Genomic DNA, 24,881 nt, shown 5'->3' with positions numbered 1-24,881 from the left:
GCAAAGTCTTGATTTGATTGGCCAATATTTGTCATGGTTAAGCAATGCATCAAAATATAATCTCCATTGAAGATAAAATTTCGGTTCATTAAAAAAAATAAAATTAGTCTCTTCTTGCTAAATTCTTTCTATCTGAAAACTTTTTTAAATGCTACTTTTTGGGGTCTAAATTTGCGGGGGTGGATGATTTTATGTTTTTTCTTTGTAAGGAATTGCTTTGATATTTTAAAGCGTCTATGTGACTCTCCCGGAAAATGCTTATTTCTTTCATAGAGCGTCTATAATACTTGCTATGTGACGTCAGTTGTCATTTTCCAGGGCTGCTTCATTCATACGAACTTGGAACTGTATATACCGTGGGAAAGTTATTTTAAATGGAAAAAATAAGGTTTTTCCAGATTCAAGATCAGATTGGTTTCAGTCTGATATAGTATGGAGACGTTATTAAATGGATACCGGTAAGTCCTAGAGGAAAAGAAATGCCCCAGGCGCGCTTCCTGTCCTTCCCAATGTAACAATGAAATCTGTGGTCATGCTTGTACCGACAGTTAACCGCAAAGAGGGATGGGCACTGTTGAGTACAAGTATCATTTTGAGGGTTTTATGTGAACCCTCTTTCTTACATACGAGTAACATTGACGTTGCAATAATAAATAAACATTCAAATTATTCAGTATGGTCTGGAACGCAGAATAAGGCAAGATTGGAGGCAGACGCGATGAAAACACTTCTCTTGTAATGTAAGTTTACACTTGTGTCCTTGTCAGGCTTGTGTCGTAGGTTTGAATTCCTCTTGCGTCAAAGGTTTGAACATGCCATTGGTGTCAGAATATTTTGTTTTTAAATGATGGCAATATGTGTAGTCCTACTATATAAAACAACGACCCTGATATTTGTGTTCTGGGAATCTATGTCTTACTGCCTAAGTAACGGCGCTGTGTAGCTTGTTCCGATGTTGATTAATATTGGAACGATAAGTCAAATTTTCAGGGGTATCTCACACACTTAAAAGCCCAAATCGATGCTTTTCTACAAATTAAAGTCATAACTTAGTGAGACTTTAGTTACTCTGTCTCTTTTTCTAATAAAATCAAAAGCAAATGACATGTTTTCAAGTTCCTTTGGCACACATTTCAAATGGCTGGAATGCAATGTCTTGCATTGTGAATATCTGACAGAAAACATGCAAAATGTATGTTACAAATAGTAAGATTGAATTGTATGATTATGGAAACCATATTATTTTAGACTTTATGTTTAGAATTGACTTTGCCATGGTTTCATGCTAGAATGAAACATTTGCTAGCAGAAATATTAGCCCAACTCAAAGTCTTTAAGGCTATTCCAATTTTTTTTTAAATGGTAAGTTATTAAAAATGTATAATTCAAGTTCTTACAAATTATATGAAAATGAGTGTCAAAATACTTATTTCTCATGTCATTTTTTTTATAGATAGTCCATTTTATCAAGTTTGCAATATGACAAATGTTTATTTTAAATTATTGCTTTGATAAGCTGGTTGTCAAATTTGAGTCATTTGGTTGCACAGCTTTCAAATTATTTTGCCCAGGGCTACTGTGCATTGAATTATTCCACCCCTGGGCTATAATTTTGTGATGCTATTGCTTCATTTCTGTTTCAAACTTAGTACCTCTCAAATGTAAAAAATTATCCATTTATAAGCAAACATTTAGTAACATGTTTAAAATCATTATTTAGTACGTAAGTATGTTTTACTAATATTTTTGTTCACACTTGGCAAGTGAAAGTTGTAGGATGATTGCTCTCTGGCAACTTTAAGCATGATAATGTGGCAAATAGAAAATTACCTAAGCATTTTCTTATTCAAAGTATATACATCATATTTGACAAATGTTTTAGTTCACAATATTATCCCTTTTGATTTGTGGGAATGACATTTCATTTATTATTTTATAATTATTATTGTAGGCTAGATATGTGGTTGGTATATGTGCACAATAAGGTTTATCTTTTATATCGCTGGTCCATTTGGGAGATATTTCTTTAAAAATATTGTTGGAGGGGTTGGGGATATCAGTATATCATTGCTTCGCCTCCACATCATTTAGAGGATGATATTGAAACTTTGTTGTCTAGATATGTGGCTGGTGTAAATGTACAAAAACTGTTGCTTTTTCCTCTTGCCTATATTTGGGGACATTTAAAAAAATTTCCAAAAAAGAGGCACTGCTTTTTTGTCAGGCCCATATTAGTTATATCATCTCAGAAGAAAAAAAAGTCATTATTTTATGAATGCTTGCGCTTGAATACAAGACCCTCAGTAAAAGTTGGCACTGGTATTACCTGCTCTTGTTATGCATGCACAGTGATGTATCACTAGAATATATTAACTCACTAGTGTAGAGGATAGTTGTTGGCAAATATCAGTATGCGTAAGATAATAGAGATCCAGTTGCACTTGGGAACAACATGTTAATTAGTACTACTCTGTATTTCCTCCCGTGGCTCAAAAAGTATTATCCTGTAATGACAGAGCCTGCAGCAAGTGGCACATATGTGTTCTGTGTTAGGTAGAGCCTGACTGGTGCAATTTGCCCTATATTGGCAATTGCTATAATTTTGGTCCAACCACTATTCATCATGATGTTGCATTCCAACCTAGACGATGCAGTTGCTAGTTGTCTCTGCTGCTTGCCTGTGTCTTATATTTGTTAATTGTTGGAATCTTTCATGTTATGCTTGCAGACATCTTGAAAGTGGAGACTTGTTCTCTTGGTATTGGCAATTTATCCTTTGGGATGAATCCATCTTGTCTTAAGACTCTTGAAGAGTCCCATCATCCTGCTGACCATACTGAACACTTTGGTATGTATGACACAGGCAGTGTAAAGCTGCTTCTGCTCTGAAGCCACACTGTGCATCCAAAAGCACTCGGACTCTAGTTGCCAGTCTCCTTAAGATGACCCTTGCAAAGGCCTTCCCTGTAATGCTCAAGGCTCTAAGGGACTCTTGCTTCCAGGTCAAATGCACATGAAATTTTGAAAGGACCTACCATTTTTTATATTCTGTTCATACATGGCCAATCTGCACAATATCTAAAGGCTAAACTTAAGTAAACAGGCATGAAGCCAGTATGACTAATAAACAGTTAATCCTAAACATTGCAATTATCTCGTGAACAATACTGCCCCTCTGAATGCCACTGTGACATACCATAAAGAAACCATATTCTATTGAGTGTGGACATTAGCACATGCATTTGATTGGCAAATAAATGATGCCCTATTTTGTTTTTATTTAAATAAAATTGAAGATTGACATGAGTATAAATCATGCATGTAAACAAAGGTTTCTCAGAATCTGATTTGGACAATATGCTATTTAATTAAATGTGATTTCTGCTGGCACTACTGTGTCAGTAGAGACTTTTTAAGTGTGCAAAAAAGTAAATTGTCTTTTAAAATGGGCTTGTGATGAAAATGACAACAAAGGTTAGAGAGAGAAAACTAGGCAAAAGGTGAATATTCCATTTTATTAGTGATATTTGAGTATCCTGACCTACACCTTGATTGAATTATCTTGATAGCAGTTCTGATCTGCAATCTCAAACCATTTGTGTTTATGTACCATACATGTACAAAGATTAATTCATTTTTTCCATAGAGCACATGTTATATCCCACCTTTATTCCTTAGGATCACCTCTTAGGGCATTTAGCACTTCTTACTTATTAACATATGTAGTCAGAATTATTTTCTGTGCACAAATGCTGCTTGGTATATTTTTTTAACTCCATCTTTAATTTAATGATTGTAATTAGCATTTGTATATACAATATGATATAGTGTTATGCTGATGTTTACATTGTTAAGTTGCTGGAAATGGAGATGCTGTTTAATAGAGGTGTGATGATTCATTGATATATTGATGCATTAATATTTTTGTTGTATTGATGTACATGTTGATACAAGCAATGGAGAACCAATACAAAATGATATTTGTCCAGGGTTAAAAAGTTGTCGCCAAAAAAAGTGAATTGACGACTTGTTCCTCGATATATGATTTATCACAGAACATCTGCTTTAACTTTGTATCATATCTCAGCCACGGACACCCAGCTTGAAATTTTCGGGAACTTTTGACCCATTCATCATGATGTGGTGTTGCACTACACTACACTACATGCAGATGATATTGGATTGTCAGGTATAACATCAGGTTCAGGGACTGTGTTGTCTGATGAATTTGCACTAAATCCAAATGCTGTTAATTTTGTTAACTTACTCTTAGGATGAGACGATGAACACGCAGCGGTAAACTTTCGTTTACCCATGATAAAGTTGCACTGTTGACTATATAATTATGATTGAGATATTTTCCATTTGTTTTGTATTTATACACAGCAATCAGTACTTCAAAAGTAATCAGTTTTCTCGGAAGTTTCTGCAAATCGATTTTATTGGTTCATTTGTTAAAAAGACAGAAGGATTAGCCATTATTCAATTAATTGTAGCTGTTTCTGTTCGCATCTTCAGAGGTCAGTCGATTGCAGGTATAGTCCGATAGCATGACTGAGTGTATCACAGCATACAGTACTCAGGTCAGATGTCAGCATAAGTGGATTATGATGTAACAATGCACTGTAAAGATGGGTTTGTCAGTACAAGCGAAGGATTTATTTATGTAACAGATTCCAGTGCATTGTGCATCCAACTTTTGGCTTCCTTTTGTGGTCCCTATGTCTCCACTCCAGATCCATGATTTTATGTACAAATTAAACAGCCAAGAAGGTTGTCGCCAAAAAATCACCAGATGGTATATTTTATCGCCATTAAGGAAACAATTTGCGACATAGGCAAAACCCAGGACAATCCCTGCTTACCATATACAAGTTATTTTAGTCTTTGTCAGTCATGAATAATCATTTTTAGTTGCCTTGTTCTTCTTTAAATTTAGAATTCATCAGAAACAGCATTTTGCAGTCTTAGACACTCATGTTTTAATAGTAAAAATGAAAAAGACTGTTGCAAATACTAGCTCACCATCTACAAATTAGCACAAAGTGACATGGTTCATAATCTGTCCCCTCCCCTGCTAATTACCTAAACCAAGCAGCATGTTCAGCATATAGGATACATTCCACATGTGTTCCACATGTATAATGAGTTACTTCAGTAATTTAAAAACAATTTTATGCAAAGTTTCTGCATTGAATTGTTTCTCATCTACTTCGGTCAATTTGAAAGCTACACTACCGATGTGTCACATGGTAAAATATGTTACACTGAACTCTCATTTGTAGCTATTGTTGTCCAGGTTAAACAATAACCACCAATTATAAATTAATGTAGCTTATTCCCTGTGTGACAAACAGGAAGTATTGGCAAAGCAACAAAGAAACTTTATGCACAAGTCATTAATTGCTATGTAAAGTACTAAAGCTGGGATGCTGTCAGGGTGTTCAGTTGCAAAATTTGTATGAATTCATACCCTTGGAGAACAGCAATGAAAGAGAACTCTTGCAAAATAGTTGAAAGTCCTGCATATGAAAAAGTGCTTGGCGAAGTATACAGTTCTTGACACAACATCTATTTTTTAGGTCTGCAACTGTTTACGCATCTGGATTCTTCAAGAATGGTATGAATGGTTGTTAAACTAAAATTGTTTGGCACATTGTGCCTTGGAATTAGCATTATGGTTTTGTTTGCACCTGCTATCAAGGAAGTTTTACACATTCATGTTTAAAACATGTGCATGTTTGAAAACCCAAAATGTCTGATTCCTGGCATGGCTCATTACATTTCCATTCAGCAATTACTGGCTGATGATAGTGATGATGACAATGATTTTTAATGTTATGAAGTTTATCTGATTGTTGGAGTAGGGAAAGTGTTAATGGAGATACCAGTGAGTGATTTTGTGCCCAATAATAGTGATGCTGAGGAGTGTGATGCTGCTGTAGTTCTTGCAGTCCTATTGGTCACGTTTATTCTTGTACAGTGGGATGATACAGGCTTAATGCATGAAAATATGAAAATGCTCCTTCCTTCCATCAGGGGAAAAGGAGGTCATTGTGATGTGGTAGAAGGCTGGACTTTCACTAGGGGTGAAGCATTGAATTGATATATTAAAATGTTCCATATCAGTACAAAAGGTGAAAAATCAATACAAAACGATGCTTACCCTACACAAGTTACTTTAATCTTCAGCAATCATGAATAATTATTAGTCATTTGTCTTTTTATTCTTTAAGTTGAGAAAATAATCTGAGGCAGCCATTGCAGGCCTCTAAACACTTATTTATATCAGTAACCAAAAAAAACATTGACCAAACACCCACATGCCTTGTATAGATAATCAAACATACAGTGAATAATGATCCCATGTATGTTCCTCATATCATGTATGATTGAAGTACTGTGCTGATAATTTAAAAACCACTTTTATGCAAAGTTTTACTGTTGCTTCACACGTTCTCTACATGTATCGAATTTGAGAGCGACACTTCCTGTATCATACAATGAAATATGTTAAATGAAACTTTGATTTTTTATAAATAGTTTTTCAAGTCCAGAGTGAAACAATAAACACCAGTCAGAACTAACTGTAGCTTATTCTGTATGACACACCAGAAGTATTGGCATCCAAACTGGATATAAATATATGCAGAGAAACTTAATGCAAAAGTGTCTATTAAAGGAACTGTTATGGAGTGCTGTCAATAATTTCCTTTCTCAGTAACAAAAACAAGTGTCTGTGTTTGTGACTGTTGTTTGCATCTGCAGGAAGTACAGTGCAGGAATTATTTGTCAGGTTTTCTCTACTCCCATACTGGAACTTGTTCTGACAAGATTTTCCAGAAAAAGTAAAATTTCATTATCTCTTCAGTTTTGAAGATAATATCTTAAAGTCTTCCAAATTTAAGTGAATACTTGTAATTGGTAATGTTTTAAAGACATTCATGGGTACCTGCCAGAAATATGGAAGGTGATTAGTGTTGCCTTGGCCATGGTCTGTCCATCTAAGTTTTGTGTGATTGATTCTTTTGTATTCCTTGTAAATTTCAAGTCAAAACAGGGATGACAATCACATACAAATTACTCAAGAAGTCCCAGCTTTCTAAGGGATGCATTGCAGCCTAAAAGTCACCATTCCTGTCTGGAAGTTTTTAAAAAGTAGGTTATGACTGCCTATTTTGTGAGGGGAGGGAGCTGGGATTATTTATTGAACCAGGATTCTTTCTCCTTTTACCTCAAAGTTAATAAAATAGTTCTTGTTTTTTAAGAATCAGAGAATACATTTTTTTAACTATTTGGGGGACACATTTTTATTCTTCTTGAATCTCTGGCCCCTTCCCCCCAACCAAAAAATTAATTGATAGGTCCCTTAGATAAGTATCTCATTGCTTTACACCATCATTAATCCCAACTGGGAAGTTAAAACTTTTAAAAACTCAATAGCTGAGTGTGCTTATCTGTTACAGGTAACAGCCAAGAAATGGAAAAAAACCTTAAAGATTGCTCATCCACAAAAAAGAAAGATGCCGTGTCTGAGAGAGATCCTATAGTCAGTAGACATCGCATTCACCGGTCAACTGTCAGGCCATTTTTCTGTTGTGGAAGTCAGCTGTCACTGACCAGCCTTCCAGGTTATTAAAACTTCAATACTGTATCAAAGAATTTTCTTGCAATAGATAAAAGCATATGTCTGTAGAAACCAAAGTCTCATAGTATTTTTCCATAGCCATCGAATGTTCAACATGCCTTTTTATTTATGCCAAGCCATGCCTGAGGTAGGGACATAGTTTTACCCTTATCTGTATATCCATCCATACACCTGTCCTCCATCAAAAGTCCAGGATATTAAGTATTCAAGAACTGTGATAGGGCATATTTGTTCCATGAACACATTTCTAGTTTGGAAGGGCCTCATGCAACCCACAAATTGTAATTAAAGTTCTTTTTAATAAGTTTCTAAGGTACATAGCTATTGATTAATTATGACGCCAGAATAAGGTTTTGGATAAAATAATGAAGAACAGTGCCCTTCACAGTCTTCCAGCATTCTTTTTAATACCTCTACAAAGCGGAGAGCTATTGTACTACATCTTTATCACCATCTGCACAGATAAAAGCATGCACATATGTACATGATTACAGTAAAACCTTTGTAAGGGGCCCCGAGTGGTTTAAAGCGCTTTCCATTATGGATCACTGCCATCTCACCTCTGTCTGCATGGGTTCGAGTCTGGGATTCGGCAAATGTGGGTATGTGAGAAAGCTTGCCAGTAGCCTCTCGTGGGTCAGTGGTTCTTCCTCCACCATTAATACTGGCTGCCATACATAGCCTATCGTGTGCTGAAAAATGGCGTTAAACCCCACAACAACAACACCAACAACTAAACCATTGTATGTTCAAGTTGGTGCAGCCATTATTTGTAGAGTTAGCCCCTTTGTGTCAGCTGTAAATTGAGCCAGTGATATACAAAATTATTGTGTTTCTGGATGAGTTAATTATATCTTTTATTTTCATTCCTTGGTACATATACAATGTATATTTCATATAGCCTGATCAAAACCATCCTTACAGTCATTATTTTACAGTTAAGCACTAATAATTTTAACACCTAGCACCTGAATAACAATGGCAAAACCTCCAACAAAAAAGAGACAAGTTCTAATACTGGAGGAAAGAATTAATGTACCCTTAAATATTGTGACACGTATTTGTTAGGATTCCATAAATTAATTGTTAAAGTAATTGTTTGGCACTATGTTCTAGGACATGTTATTTTTTCATGCCATAAATGTTTTATTTTAAAAATATTACAATATTACGCTTTAATCCACTGCATTATCTTCTCATCAACCCACCCCTTCTGCACATATATGATCCTTACTTTCGGTGCATGAATATTTGTTAGCTTTCTCATGCCATCAAACATTATCATTGGAGACACCACATCTGAAGCAGAAACTGCAAGGACTAATGCAAGATCTTTGTGTCTGCACCAGTCATGCAAATTCTCACACTTTTAACTCCCTTCTTATCAACAGTCTGTCCAGGAATAAGATCAAGGTACACTACAGTTTCATCCATGTTAATGATCATATTGTCGGTGAAATCATCTTCTCTTCTTGCCTTCACAAATTCATAAAATAATGTTTATTTTTATTTTCTCCTCCAATTCTTTCGGGAAATGCTGTTTCATTGATGTCCATGGACTAAACACTAGGTTGTGTCACTTTAAAAGCTGTTTAAATTTATTTTCAAAATTCCTGTGAATACCAGTAAAAAGGAACCAAAGTTGGCTTTCCTATGTCAGCCAAACTTGGTATTTTAAAAAAATTGTTTTTAAAAATCTGCTTAAAAGAATACAAAATCATCTTTCTAAGTCAGCTTGCTTTGAAATGAAATAACCTCTGTATTTGATATCCTGTCTGAAAGTTCATATAATGAGTTTATTGCATCTCTGCTGGTTGTGTTTATTCAACACGCTGGCTTCAATTAGCATTTCACTGTGTATTTTAACTTTAGTTATCAAATTCTAGTTATGTTAAAACCATCAAAGCTAAATGATTTTATACATTTCTATTAGTACCAAACCTGTATAACAAAAGGATACCATGACCTGCATTTCAAATTTTATTGGCAAAGGTTAATGCTTTTGTCTAACTCATTACCAGATATATATATATATATATATATATATATATATATACACACACACACATACATACATACATAGAATATTCATTAGGGGATGCATCGTGATCACCATCATAAAATTAGAACACTCCAACATATTTCATACTTCCAAATTTTTTATTTTATTTCTCAAGCTCACTTCATGTTAAAATACTCAGACTAGATAATTGTATGCATCTCTATTAGTACCACACCTTTAAAAGAAATGGTCATGGTGTGCTGGCTAATGTCAAGTTTTTGCATTTAGCTCCAGATTGATAGTGTTTAGGCATCCTGTACTCTTACTGTTTTATGTAGAATCATAAATTTATAGAGCAAATACACCCACAATTTTCACACTAAACTGACTTTTTGTATTCAGTCTTGAGCAATGTTTATGCCAGAATCATTCAATTTATTTATTTGTGAATACCACACATTCACAACAAAAAAGTCACTATGACATTTTCAGGCTTACATAGGTGTCAACCCCTAAAGATGAACACCTGTATACCAGACCAATAAAAATCATACAAAGACCACAAAAATAACTTACACAAAAAAATGTATTCATACATTATGTAAGATCAACAGTTTTAAAACAACGAATGCTATACACTTATTATTATGACACATATTTACATTTCTGAAACATTATATCATTCTTTTTACTTATAACACTATCATCTTCCTGCTTTGGCTAATCAAAGAAGCTTTTGATGGATGCTGCCTTCATCATTTCAAAATTTCTTTCGTGCAGTTTTGTCCTGAAGTGTTCCTCCAGATCATGTATGCTCCACACCACCACTTTAATGTCATTATTGCATATTTCACAAAAAGCATGTGAAAACCCTAAATTGTATACATCTACAATGCCAGGGAAGACTTTAATCCAATCAGCCTGAAACTTGCCACGACCTCAGTCAGTGTCTTCAAGCTTGCATTTCTTTGAGTTAGGCTCAGCCATTTGAAGGATGGAATATTTCAACTAGATGAGAGAAATAAAAAAATTAATTAAAAAATTTAGATTTGACATGTAATAGAGGAAGATCTCCCGATTAAAAATATGTTACAAATTTTTATTTTTCCCCATAAACTCCAAGATATTATGCCAGGAGCTATCCAAATTGAAATCTGGAAATAAAAAAATTGACAAAGTAGCAGTCCAGAAGTTTATACCTCGTAAGCTGTTGATCGTTTCTATTAAAATTGCATATCTGGTGTTTGAAAAGCTATGAATTTGCTATATGGTGTGACAATTTTGGTCACAAATTTGATATAAATTGGCAGTGTTATATATTTTCGAGTCACTCAGTATCTGTACTACATCCGTCATTATGGCAATGCATCTTCCTGTTTGAATTACTTATCTGACAAACTTAACTCAAAACTATAACAGCACGATAAAATGCAAACTTTATGCATTTGATAGTAATAAGTATAAATAATGAAATAATAATATATAAAATAAGAAAATATACTTACTACACACTCAGGTAGTTAGTCAATATTCAATAGTCAATAGTCAAGATCTTTGCATACTGGAGTTGAACCATGAATGAAACTTGTTTCATTATCAAAGGAAAAGCGTGGTTTTGAGTAAGAGTTGATTGGTTGTTTCGGGCCACCATAGTCTCACTGAATTCTCGTGCTTAAAAAAATTTATGCCCAGAGTCCCGGATGCACACAAAACGAACAAAAATTAACAATTTTTTTTTTAAGTGTAAAACTTTTTATGAAAAAAATATACAAAATGGTTGTATGACCGTACACTGACAAAAAAGGGGAAAAACGTACAGATTATGGGTAAACTGTACAAGTTGACACCTGTGGGCAACAACAACTCTAAAGACTGTCTTTCACCCAGCAAAAACTGACTTTTAAGAGTAGACAATGGTAAGAACTTTTTGAGCTGAAAATTATTTTACAAAAATAATACACAACTTCATCATGGGTTCTTATCAGCTCATTGTAGTACCTCTTACTTTGATGTAAAAGAAAAGAATGTTCCTTCTTATTGCTTTATGTCTTTTATACACTATCAGGGTAGGAAGGTAGGCTGCTTACTAATTTGCATGATTTAATGATGTAGCTTAATACTGACAATATACTGCTGATTTGAAGTTTAAAAAAATTAACATGTAAAGAGAAAAAAAATTGCATAATAAATGATGTTTATAGTGAGTACTGGAGACTACCAAAAGTTTTGTTGAGGCAAGCTAGCAAGCCCAAAATCTCAGTGGTGCCTTTAAGTACTGGGGTCCAGGGATTTACCCTGGCAATGTTGCCATTTGTACCTGCCTATATTCAGTAAATCAACAAATGTTTTTTTGAAGTAAACATTTTTTTAAAAACTCCAATTTTTGTTTAAACCCCTTGTACATGTAAAATTAATGAACACACTGAAATTTTAGTCCATTTGTTCAGCATTCCTTTGGATGCAAAATGTTTTAACTGGAAAAATTTATTCACACATGCCTGTTGAGACTTGTCTTGATTTCACATAGCACATCCTCAAAGGACAAAACTTTTATTCTTTATTGATTTATAAAACATTTTTTTATGTTAATCTCTGCTAAGTACTTTGTATGATTAAAAGTCCACACTGCCAAATTTTTCCACTGACTGGGACCATAGTTAGAACATGTTTTGCAGAAACATAAACTGGTCTATTTTATAACACTAAGAAGAATCTTTTTGATCTTGTAGAGAACCAAGACCAGTCTGCCTCTGCTTCCAAGGAAGATGAATACTCTGACATTTCATACACTGAGGAGTTGCTTGAAGACATTAGTGCTGTAAAACTGGAAGATTTTGATGACAACGAGATCCCTAGTACTTCATCCAGCAGTCTGACCTCTCATTTAGGTCGACCACAGGAGCCAACCACTAGAATTTTGGCAAGAAATAGGATGAAGAGTTATGGGCTACAAGACAAAGGTGCCCATAAGAAATCTTGGACTTCAAAATTAAAAGGAAAGCTTCACGTTTCCAAACCTTGTTCATTAGAAGATTTAAGTAGCTCTCCACATCAGCAGGATATATGTGCTTGTACCTCTTTCAAGGGAAATGATGACAATGAAGCCAGTACCAGCCAATCCCAATCTAGTCATAATGGTGCAGCTATGCCGCTTCCTGTGTCAATTTTATCACAGCTGGTGCCTAGTCCCAGCAATGCCCTTTTCATTAAAGTCTCAAGTGGAGCAAAGTCAGGAAAAGGAAAGGGTAAAGGCAAATTAAAGAGCAAAGAATCTGAGTCCCGAAATAGTCCTCTCCCAGCCATTGTTGGACTCAATGAGCTTTATCCTATAGAAGATATTGATGAGCAACTGATTGCTCAACGCAGACAAGAGATGGAAGAAGGAATTGATATGTGTGACCTTGCAGTAAATCACACAAAAGACATTCGTCTTGGAGCCAGTGCATTTGCCCAGGGACAAAGACCTATTTGTTCAGGCTGTGGGGAGAGGTCCACAGTGGTGCCATATCCATCATACGGTGACCTGGGAGAGAAATTTGCTGCAAGTCAGCATTCCAAGGTTTGGGGTTCAACAGCCTTACAGATTAAAAATTCCAATAGATCTGTAGAGAGTACCTCATCCCTGCGTGCAAATCTCAGCAACCTGGGAGACAGAATTGGCCGCCTGACTCAAAACATTGTAAAAATTCCACCAGCAATTACTCCAGTTGTTCACACACAGGTGGACTATGTGCATTTTCTGGTGCCAGAGATTGATAAAATTACCAGTTCCAGCTACTATTGGGGTGTCATGGATCGATATGAAGCAGAAAAGCTTATAGATAACAAACCTGAAGGAACCTTCTTACTGCGAGACAGTGCCCAAGAAGATTTTCTATTCTCTGTAAGTTTTCGACGCTATTGGAGATCTCTTCATGCTCGTATTGAGCAATGGAATCACACATTTAGTTTTGACTCCCGTGATCCTGGAGTGTTTTCAACCAATACTGTATGTGATTTAATTGAACATTACAAAGATCCCAGTTGCTGCATGTTCTTTGAGCCCATGCTTACTAGACCCCTTCACCGAACTTTTCCATTTTCACTTAAACATCTGTGTCGCGCTGTCATCTGTACTAGTATCACCTATAATGGCATCGATCTGTTGCCATTACCCAATGCTCTGAAAGAGTATGTCAAGTACTACCACTACAAGCAGAAAGTACGAGTGCGAAGGTTTGATGTAGCAGAAGAATCTTTGTATGGACCTCTTGTGACACCCTCTAACAAGGCCTAATTAGGTCAGAAGTGAAAATTTTCATCTTGTTTATAATAATCTCTTATCGGCATATTCTTATCTTGCCATTTATACTAAAATTCATGTTTATGATCATCAGTTATTTTTTTTAGGTATCCTTGATATATGAATACTCAAGCTATTCATAGACCAAAATGTTGCCATATACTTGCAAATGAAGGTCAACTTAATGCTTTAAGAACTGAAAAAATCGTGAATGAATATGCAAAACCTGTTTATTAAGCATGATGTTGTAAATCACAAAACTGATTTGCTTTGACACTTTTAAACCTAAGACACATTTATCTAACTTTGTATTTTTCTACAGTATTTCTACAGAATGACTTCTCTTTCCTTGGGCATTTTGTAGACTTATTTTGCTGAATTCAGTTTTGACAAACTGACCTGTTTCAGCTTCTCATCAAAGTGCATTATTCTTGTTTACAACATGCAAAATAGATTTTGTAAAGCAGAAACCATTACATGTCAGATTGTATATATGAATGGCAGCAGTATTTTTCATTAGGAAGACTATGGTATTTTATTGTTATCCTGTACAGTCACCAAATGATGGAGCATATTGCAGTTATGTCAGTCCGTCCATCCATCCATAAATTGACAATTTAGTTGATGTGGATTACTTGAGTTGTTCTTTAATTTTTTCAATATGCTTTGCTGATTGGTTGCACTACAAGTTACTAACAAACATTATTTAATTGTGAGTCTAAAGGTCAACAGGTCTATAGGAGGAGATGGTTCCCAGGCTGTAACTTAACTAAAGCCAAACGTTGCAGCTTTATTTATCCCCTAAGATGAAATTTGATTTAGAAGGCTAAAGGTAAAGATCAGTATCTCAGTGAAGTATTTTTGTGCAGCTTTACATACCTTCACCAAGATTTTCAAGTGGGTCATCCATTTGAATTTCATGAAACTTATTGGATTAGAGTTTAAATGTCAAAGGTCAAGGTAACTGCGGCCAATCTAAGGAAAATGGTTTCTTTGTGATAACTTGAGTTCTGCTAAATATACCCGTTATTTGACTGCAGGTGGGTTAGCATGTACTGTAAATTATTTATTTCTTGTGCACATTTTTTGTGTTTAGCGTATGACCAATAATATTCAACATAAATTGTCATTCTTGATTAGTGATCATGTATTACAAAAATGACTTGACATTGATGAGGAGTGCAGAAGATCTCTAGTATGATATCTTGTCAGAATTTTGCTTGTAAACCTGTGTTACTGCATGAGAAAGCTTCAAGTGTTATTTGTAACACTGACTTTTGACATACTTAGTTCAACAGCAAATAATTAGGACCTGGATGATGGTATCCCATCATTAAACTATATTTTGAAATCTTGTGATTCAACTAATGACTTGATCACTGTAACTGAATGCTTTGATAGAGATTTCAGTACTTTATCTGGGCCTGTTGTGTGCTGTTTTGCTCCGTATCATTTTAATGTTCTTTTTTAAATTAGGAATTTGGTCAAAGAGGAAAAGAGTAATGAATTGTAAATGTAAAATAACAGATACATACCTTTTTAAGGTGTTTCAGAGATCTATATTTCAGTTAGAAATATTCAAAATATTTATATTCATATATACTCCATTCTGAATGATTCAGTTTAAATCAGGATCATCATTAGTTACATGAACAATTAGCATGTATGATATTTCTCTACAAGTGAAACAGTGTCTACATTCCTGCCAAAAAAGTGCTGACCTCATACTTTTTGTCAATAACTTTATGTACACTTCCTTCATTAGGAATCATTGGGTCTCTCATCTCCTCATGCCCAGCTATGGTCTCAGCATCAAAGGTTGAACACTACAGTCAGCAGGTACAAAGGTGTCACAAGTATCGTGCATCTTTTATAAAACTTCATGAGTAACATATGGCACCTGCATCATACATAATCACAGCAAGTTGTCATTAATATAAAATAGAACAGTGCCAAAGTTATAGAGGAAAACGTAAAAAATAATTAGGGGGATTGGTATGTAGTGGTCATAGTCAAAATAATTTAGCCTTTGAAAAAGAGGTGGGGTAGAATGGGTACCATTTGTGACATTTTTATATAACATTGTAACAGAGATTTACAAGTAAAATGCATGGTTCATGATTAGAAACACTAAATGTTTTTCAATTCTGGTAGCATTTCAGCAGCTGTAATATTTTAAACTCGCCAAGTCGGGATATTTTCAATGTTCACTAGCATAAGTCATATTTTGAATACAAAATATCACTAGCAAGAAGCTTCCAGTTCCTTTTTACAGCTAGCAATGTAATGCTATATCTGAATTTTAACTAGCAACATGCTAGCTTGCTAGCATCAATTTTGAGCCACGAGTTTCAATATTTTGTTTTGAAGTTAAGAAATTGTTACATTTGTTGAGAACATTTGTTACATTTGTTGAGATGTCTCACACACAGAAAATTATAAAGTTACTATTTTAATCTCAGTTCTTTTAATTGCTTTCATTTAATACTAATATTGGTGCAGTAGTCATACTTTGACCATTAAGTACATCCATCTGCTGTTACAAAAAGATACCATAAGGGCAGAAATTTCCTTTGCTGACCTTGCAGTATTGTATGTGACCTGTTAAAGGGAAGAAATGCATCATGGTCTCCCATGTTGTTGCCCTGTCCTCTCAAGGGTGTGTCCTTTCTTTAAGGGTTGCCTTCTTTAAATCCCCAGAAATGATTACAATTCTGTGTGCATTTTGGGCTTCAGCTTGGCGTCATTTAAACTTGTCACTTGCATTTAATATACTATTGAAATCTGCACAAGTGGAAAGACATGCTGTCTCTCAATAAAATGGTGTCTTCAGAAGATACATTATAATGCTTAAAATACAGGCCATCAACACTCTCACAGACTAGTAATAACACTGCTTTATATGCAACATGATATACTTTTGCTACATGTAGTTCAACCAAGTTTTATCAACTTGACTAGGAAGCAGATTTCTTAACCATTTTTTCTGTACTGTGCATTTGCAGTATAAACATCACAAATGTTTGTTTGGTCCAATTTTTTTCTCTGCCATTATTGTTTTTGTTACTTTTTGTAAATTATTTTTTCATAAGTTTGAGTAATTATTGTTTTAGCACATGTGTACATGTCATTACAAACATTCATATCTAGAGTGTTCATTTAAACCTTAATGTTACCCTGTATTATTCTTGCTGGATCTGCAAACTATTGAACCAAATCTGCCATCACATACTACGCTTGCAAATATGGGTCTGTGCAATTAGATAGGAGTAAATAATCAGTGTAAATTAAACCCTGATTTGTCAATGCATTTTGCAGTGGCAAATCAAGGTCTGTGTTGGTTACAGTTAGATCAAACTTATATATGAGTATATATACTTCATTCATGTGGTCAGTTTTTAAGTACAGTTGACTACAGAATCTTGTCACTTGGTACATGGAAACACCCGTTTACCAAAAAAAACAGGACTTGATATGCCGAAGAGAATCTCTGTAAGGCCTCGTTCCTGTCTAAATTCTAACCCTTAGCTGGAATTATCCTATACCCAGAACATGGCATGACTAATTCTATTATTTTATTTAACAGGTTCTCTAATTGAAATTATAAATTATGTATGAAACAACTGACTTTGATAGATTTTGTTCATAAAACAAATATATATATAACTGTTCATTGTCAACCAAGATGGCCAATGAAGGTAAGACCCTGATATATGTTTAGTTAAGTCATTTTTATTCAGTTGGTTTTGTGGAGATCAGATTGTATAGAATAGTTCAGTGCTTTTATGAGAAATTACAAGTGCAATAGAAAAACATTTCAGGTTTTAACTACCATGGTATGGCAAGTATGTTACCAAGTGATGTTTTAATATTCCCCAAAAAAAGTCTGTTACAAAATTAGCATGATAATGTCACTGTTGTAATAATTTAGGTACTTCATTTATTGTGTAAATGGAATGAATGACTTTTATTGTAAATTTCTGTATTTTGGCTCGAAAGAGTATACTTGATTTTATATGCTGGTGCTTGCTGAATCTGTACAATATGGCATTTACACATCTTTCATATTATACTGTGTGAATGAAATACATTGGAGTATTTATGGTGTTTGGAGGCATTAACTGTGAGAACACAATTGTTTTATTCTTTACAGTCATGAAACCTGAATTTTTTCTTTTCATTAGTGTTGTGTAGTAGATCATCAAACTTTTCCCTGGTTCAGTGCCCAGCCCTGGTTGGCTGCCTTGGGAAAACAAACTTAGATCCAAATTTATTTGGCATCATATATAGTGCTGTTAAAACTATTCAACAAATTTGTTAGTGACACATTTTTGTCCATGTGAGAAAGCCATGTGTAATGCACCAATTCCACAAGAGTGCACCTAATAAATAACGGTATTGATGTCATTTTGCCCAATTTCTTGGTTTACAACAGCTGCAGTTAGTGCAATTTATCCACTGTTCTAAATGTTACATGAATAAGAGAACATAAATTGTATACATTGCTGTGAGATAGGAAAATCATAACATCAAAGTTGTTGATGGAAAGTCATTGAAGCCTCATTCTTGTCTCATGGTTATTACAATCTTGAAAAACCCATAACTTTTTAAGAGTTACCTTGAAAACTATGAATGAAAAAAAAAAGTAAACATTAGCCTTTAAGTCTTTGAATTTGTTTAAAAACTCGTAAAATTTTGCACCAAACTTCTTAGAAAAGTCCATGAAAAAGACTACAAGGCTGTACAAACCATGTTCCAACTGTGATTATCCTATACCCACTCCATGACAACTAGTTCTGTTGTATTCTTCCATTTAACAGATTATTTAATTAAAATTGTAAATTATACACAAAAAATTACTTTGGTAGATTTTTGCATCAGATGTTTATAAATTGACCTTGAAATGATTGTAGTGAAATTATTTGTTGTTCTCCATCAAGAAGGTCAAGAGAGTTAATACCGTGTGTGTGTGTATGTGTGTGACTTTATTGTAAAAAAAATTATATCACTATATTATCTAGTAAGGGTGATGATATTATTGATTTTATATGGACTAGTTTATTGAAAATCACATGTGCAATAGAAAATGTATCCGGGTTTTAACTACCATGACAAGGCAGGTGTTTCCATTTGATGTTTGTTCTATTCCCCAAAACATTAAATTATGTTTGAAAAAGCATCTTGATAATGTCACCATTGTTACATTTTCTGGTACTGTGAATACATCTGCGTTGTAAGTTGAATGAATTGGCATGATCATGTGAATTTTGATAATTCAAGGCTGACCAGTGTTCTTCTTTAATGAAAACAATGTTCTGTTGAGAATAATGCTGACCTTGTTTAATCAAAAGTTCATCCTTTTTACTGAATATTTTTCATTTGCTTTGATCAATTTCTTGCAAGTGCTTTACTCTCACTCTAACAAATGCTTACCAGAGGGAGTTTAGACTGGTCTTGTTTTATAATTACAACCGGTGTTACATAGTAAGTTAGAGAAAACATTTCAAATTTTGGTCATTAACACTGTCATCATTTTGTATATCTTATAATAGCTGGTTGAGTTCAACTTTATTTTCTAGGCAGGTGAAAAAAATCGTACTTACTTATTTGAGTGAGTGAATTTTTATGAGATTTATGAATCCCTGTGAATGAATTGAAAATATACATTATAAAGATGTACATTTATGAATTGTTTGCTTTGTTTTGTATGCTTTTTCTTGGTAATAAGACCTTTTCGCTTCTTTCATATATTGTTTGAATACAGTATATTGACTTATTTATGTGGTATTTTGGGCTTTTTTCAGTATAGACTGACAAATGGAAGGTGTTGCAAGGGATTAAAATTTAATGAGAATATTTTTGTCTTAACACATATACACTTTGGATTTCCTTTTGCAAGTTCCTTTTTTTGCTGCCTCCAACCAGACTTAGAATGGTTGCAACTTCATTTTTGTCCATCTCCTGTCATCTATTCAACTTTTAGCACAAGTTTGTTATCACTACTCCTCAACTATTTGGAGGATTGTCATGAAACTTTACACACATATTCATCTCAGTGTCTGGTTGGTGCTAAATAAAAAATAAATACTACTCACACACCTCAGCAGCTATCTGGAAAATCTTGTCACTACTCCTCCTGAACAGATGGTCATATCAACATGGGTTTTACTCTGAAAGACTTCTTGTGCTGTCTAGTTGGTCAAAATGATCTAACATCCAATATGGCTGCCAAGCCATCATCTTGAAAATCTTTAATACTCTTAAATTGAAGGTCATAATGACATAGGTGTTTTCTCTAGAAAACTTCTTATATCTAGTTGGTTGTTGACGAACATGCTGCTCTTCTGACTTCCAGTGTGGCCACCATGACCTAATGAAAGTTGTGTTATTGCTAGTCCTCCTAAATTAATGATGATATCAACAACTTTTGGAGTTTTCACCAGAAGACATCTCATGATGTCTAGCTGGTTATAGCTACTCTTCTGAATGGATGGTTAATGAATATGGGCTTAAGTATAATTCTGGATAGATAGTCTCAATCACATGGGGTTTCCACCAAAAAACTTTAACATCTTCCTAAATGCTCATGGTGCCAGTCTGACAGCCAGTATGGCCACCATATTGAGTTATTACTACTCTTGGTTGGATGGTCATACTGACATGGGGTTTCTACCTAAATTCTTTTGATGTCAGGATGGTCCTAAATAACAATGGTACTAACCTGACATGCAGTATGTTCACCACCTTTAAATACTGTTATTGCTAATGAATGGAAAGTCATACTAACATAGGGTTTTCACCACAATGCCTAATTTGGTCTTAATGAAATGGTGGCAATCTTGCATCCAATATGGCCATCTTAAAATCTTGTTATTGTGCTCCTGAATGGATGGTGGCATGGATATGAGGTTTTCACCAAAAGACTTTTGGTTGGTTTTTAATGAAAATAGTGCCAATTTTACATCAAGTATATCTGCCACAGTAACCATCTTTTAAAACCTTGGTATAACTCCAAAATTTCAGAGCTGGTTTCAGTAATTAGCAATTGAAAGAAATAATAGTCTTATCTTGACTTCTTGGAAATTTTCTTTCTATAACAGAGTGGAAGTCCCTTCAAGAGGCTCTTGTTTAGGATAGCCTTACACATACTCTGATCTTAAAGTCTATACACACTTGAGTCAAGTGTATCTAAACCCCCATTTAAAAATTGATTTGTATGAGTTAATAATGAATGGACATTAATAGTTCTGATGAATTCAAGAGGCTCTTGTTTAGGATAGCCTTACACATACTCTGATCTTAAAGTCTATACATACTTGAGTCAAGTGTATCTAAACCCCCATTTAAAAATTGATTTGTATGAGTTAATAATGAATGGACATTAATAGTTCTGATGAATTATAATTTAAACAAAATCTAAACTTTATCCAAGAATCAAATCAGATGTTTTATAGGAATCAGTTTCAAAGAGTTGTAAAGTGGTGGGTGCTTAGCCATAAATATCCCAACACCATTTCAATACCACCAACACATGCTGGTCCTTCATTATTAACAATAGTGCTCGATATATACAATTATTGACATAATGGATGAGAAAGAACATATTAAATAATGCTCCTATTTGGGAAATAATTGGAGATGCTTCATTCTATGTACATTCATGTTCAAGGAACCATATCCTCACATATTTAGTCTCTATGGGACAAAGTATGTTGGTTTTCATACATGACTTTAATTTCTTTGATGTAAACTATACTTTCACATCCCTGAAAGTTGTCTCCATTATAGAAAATCTTGCCACATAATTATACAGATATCTTGTGCATGTCAGTGAATTCAATTATTTGTGTTGACTTTGATTTCTGTGATATTTTTGAGCATAGATATTATTGTTAACACTTACTCAGTGAAGTTGCTGAAGCTCTATAATAATCACAATTGTCCATCCTTCAGGAAATGGTTTCCACAAGATAAAACTACTGGGGTTAATAAAATATTATCCAGTTTGGTATGCAGTTTTATACTGCATAGTCCTTGACCTTCTAATGTTCATTTCTGCAGGTTAACTTTACCAAGGATTTTAAACTAAACTAAATCTGACATATATTTCATATAGGTTTTAGTATTCCATGATATTGTTTTCAGATGTTATGCTCCCAGAATGCATGTCATCCTGTCCTTGAGTTCTTAAGCTGAATTTCAAGCACATTTGGAGTGCAGCCTGATATTGATGAGACCTTCTGATTTCCATCATCCACTATGTCATTTACAGGAGTTGTGCCCCTAATTATCCATTCTACTTCCTTCAGCATTACTTTACCAGAGTTTGTTTTATTTCAGCAAAATTTGTATGTCTTTCATACTGATGAAAACTTTAATAACATTGCTAAGGAATAATGGTTCTGAAGTTCATTCAAAATTCAAGTTGAGACTTTGAACTAGTTAGATTTCTCGCATTCCACATCGTCATTTATATGATTCATGCTCCCTTGAATGCCCTTTCTCCTTTTTAAACCTCTGAGAAGAAAAATTTTAGCCAGTGGAGCCCCTTTCTGTACACCTGTAGTTTATAGCTTGTCTTGCCCAGGCTTTAGCACCAGGAATATTGTGATAACCTCAGTCTGTCTATCAGTCCTCTGTCCTGAAATGTTCTCATCTAAAATGCTGATTATAACATGGTAGTTATTTCACCCATACGATTACCATCCTCAAGAAGGGTATTGTTTGGCTTCTGTTTCTGGGGTTCTTTGGGAGGGGTATCAAAGGTCATATGGACAAAATTTAAAAAAATGTGTTATATTTTCACATTTGTTAAAGAAATGCAGGTGAAACAAGACACAATAATGTACGTTAAATATTTTGGGTCCTGACCCCTGGATTCAGTCTGTACGGTACTACATATAATAAAAGCATGGGAATTTTAGAGAGGAAAAAAAACTGCTCATTCAAAAAATGTATACATAGTGGCCACCATGAAAAGGATGAACACCGAGAGATTGTGTAGATACAAGGTAAATTTCTGATTATGAGTGACATCCACACATTACTGAGGTTATCTTGCATTTGATTGGCTGAGCTTTTGAAGATTCTTACGGCCACGTTTCTTACAGGATTATACAACTTGGTATGCAAGCTTGTATTGTCAAGATACGAGTTGGATTATGAGATCTATGCATATTAATTAGAATCCAGGCTGATCAGATAGTGTGAATCAAACCTGCAACTTCTGGTGACAAGTCCAACACCATAACCACTGAACCACCACAACTCCCTTTTGGTGTGGATATTATGTTTTCCCAAATTATGACTCTAGGTACAGGGCCCAGATCAAAGAATCCATGCTGACTGCACAGAATAATTTCTTTCTAATGCCAAACCATGAGCAGTTCCAAAGCTATGAACAAAAGCCAGGTTGAAACCAATGGAAGAATGCTGGTTGTGTAAATAACTTGTCCTTTTTATGCCATGAAAGTGATCCAGTGACATTAATAAATGGTTTAACAACCATGTGCTCTGAGCATTTCATTCCTTTTTATGGCCTCAATACATACATAAATTTGTATTCACGAGATGATGTGTGAACATACCAGGTGATCTATATCAAGTGCATATGGTCCCTGTTTGACTTGGAAATTTTGCTGTTTAATACTATCTTCTTGGAAGAGGCATTTGTGTTTTAAGAACTCAATTCTAGAATTACAGGAGACACTGTACTGTTTTTGGAAACAGCATTACTATTTTGTTCTGAATTACCGCATTGCTGGTTTGAAACCTAAAAAGGCTATATATTATAAAAAGTTAAAAGTCGCATTGAATTGTGAACAAAACGTCCAAAAATTTATGTACATATATATATATTTTCTTGCTTGACTTCAAATTACGGGACTATATAATTAAATGTACATTTTTTCACAGTATTCTTACATGTTTTCCTATAATATATGTGTATTGTCAATAATATCTGCTTCAAGTTGAAGTTAGAAATGCAGTAGAAAACAGACACACCTTTGATGTCACATGTAATGTTACACAATTCTTCCAACATTTACTAAAATAGTTTATATATCTCCAGACACAGGAAGAAAGAAGTGAACAACTTAAATAAAAGCGTTATGTTCCTCTCTGTTTTTCCATCTGTCTCATAAACACACACACATACACATCAATGAAGCATACTTAAAACTAAGAAGGCATTCTTGGAGTGTTGGCTTTCTTGATGCCAGTGAAATGTTTCACATTTTAGTTGGTCAGATGAATGGAGGAATAAAAGTTGTCTTGCATATTTATATGCATCTGGAAACAAATTCACACCATAATTAAAAAGGAAAGGTTTGGTCTGCATTCTATTGTATTTTGGTGATGAGATTCATGCATTTGTTTCACTCTGTATGGTACAGCAGGTTGCTACTCAACATTGTTATTTGTTTGTGCAATAAAGTATTTCTTAAAATGTCTGTTTCTTATCAATATTCAAAAGTCTTTCTTGCCCCACTAAAACACTCAAAATTAAGACATAGGTATGCAAGATATAAAAACAGCTGCAGTGGGGCTAATTAGCAAAATGTGAGATTTAAAGAAACATTTTTCATCTTGAAACAAGATTTAATGGTTTAAGTATTGCTCTTCCAATCAAGCTGTAGCCATCTCACAACCGTTCACATGCATGGATAACTTGCATCCGTCAGATTTATCTGTCATGGCGTATGTGATTGCTCAGTTGCGTAAACAGGAAGACAGTGGAGATAAGGTCTCAATTGACCTGAAAACATTTACCCTTAAGCAATTTATAGGTAGCAGATTATCTCCATACATGACAAAGTGTCACTTTGGATGCTACTGTGTGTGTGATTTGGATTTTTAATGCAGGTTTAACAATTTTTCAGTCATTGTTATGATGTCTGCAGTGTGGCAGTTTATAGTGATGTCTAGCACTGGGGCATCATGTAGAC

At 34.5% G+C, this 24,881-nt stretch overlaps 1 protein-coding gene across 3 annotated transcripts; it reads left to right on the top strand.

Moving 5' to 3' along the window:
• Positions 1-302: 302 nt before the first annotated feature.
• Positions 303-24,382, top strand: LOC149805145 (uncharacterized). Of its 3 annotated transcripts, none has more exons than XM_089947777.1 (3): positions 303-458; positions 7,467-7,631; positions 12,380-24,382. In XM_089947777.1, exons 1-3 carry the CDS (start codon positions 449-451, stop codon positions 13,924-13,926), a joined length of 1,722 nt encoding a protein of 573 aa, XP_089803903.1. In that variant the 5' UTR covers positions 303-448; the 3' UTR covers positions 13,927-24,382. The 3 variants fall into 3 exon arrangements, with proteins under 3 accessions (XP_089803903.1, XP_089803920.1, XP_089803911.1); XM_089947785.1 differs by lacking the exon at positions 303-458 and adding an exon at positions 522-740; XM_089947794.1 differs by lacking the exon at positions 7,467-7,631.
• Positions 24,383-24,881: the final 499 nt, after the last annotated feature.

Source organism: Sinohyriopsis cumingii, chromosome 2 (assembly GCF_028554795.1).
Source record: "Sinohyriopsis cumingii isolate HCF-2022 chromosome 2, ASM2855479v2, whole genome shotgun sequence".
Taxonomy (NCBI): domain Eukaryota; kingdom Metazoa; phylum Mollusca; class Bivalvia; order Unionida; family Unionidae; genus Sinohyriopsis; species Sinohyriopsis cumingii.
This window is presented reverse-complemented; position numbering and strand designations above follow the sequence as displayed.

Excerpts from the sequence above, each read along its gene's own strand:
- LOC149805145 (XM_089947777.1), top strand. Across the intron at positions 7,632-12,379 it reads GTCACTGACCAGCCTTCCAG|AGAACCAAGACCAGTCTGCC; the intron begins GTTATTAAAACT and ends TTGATCTTGTAG.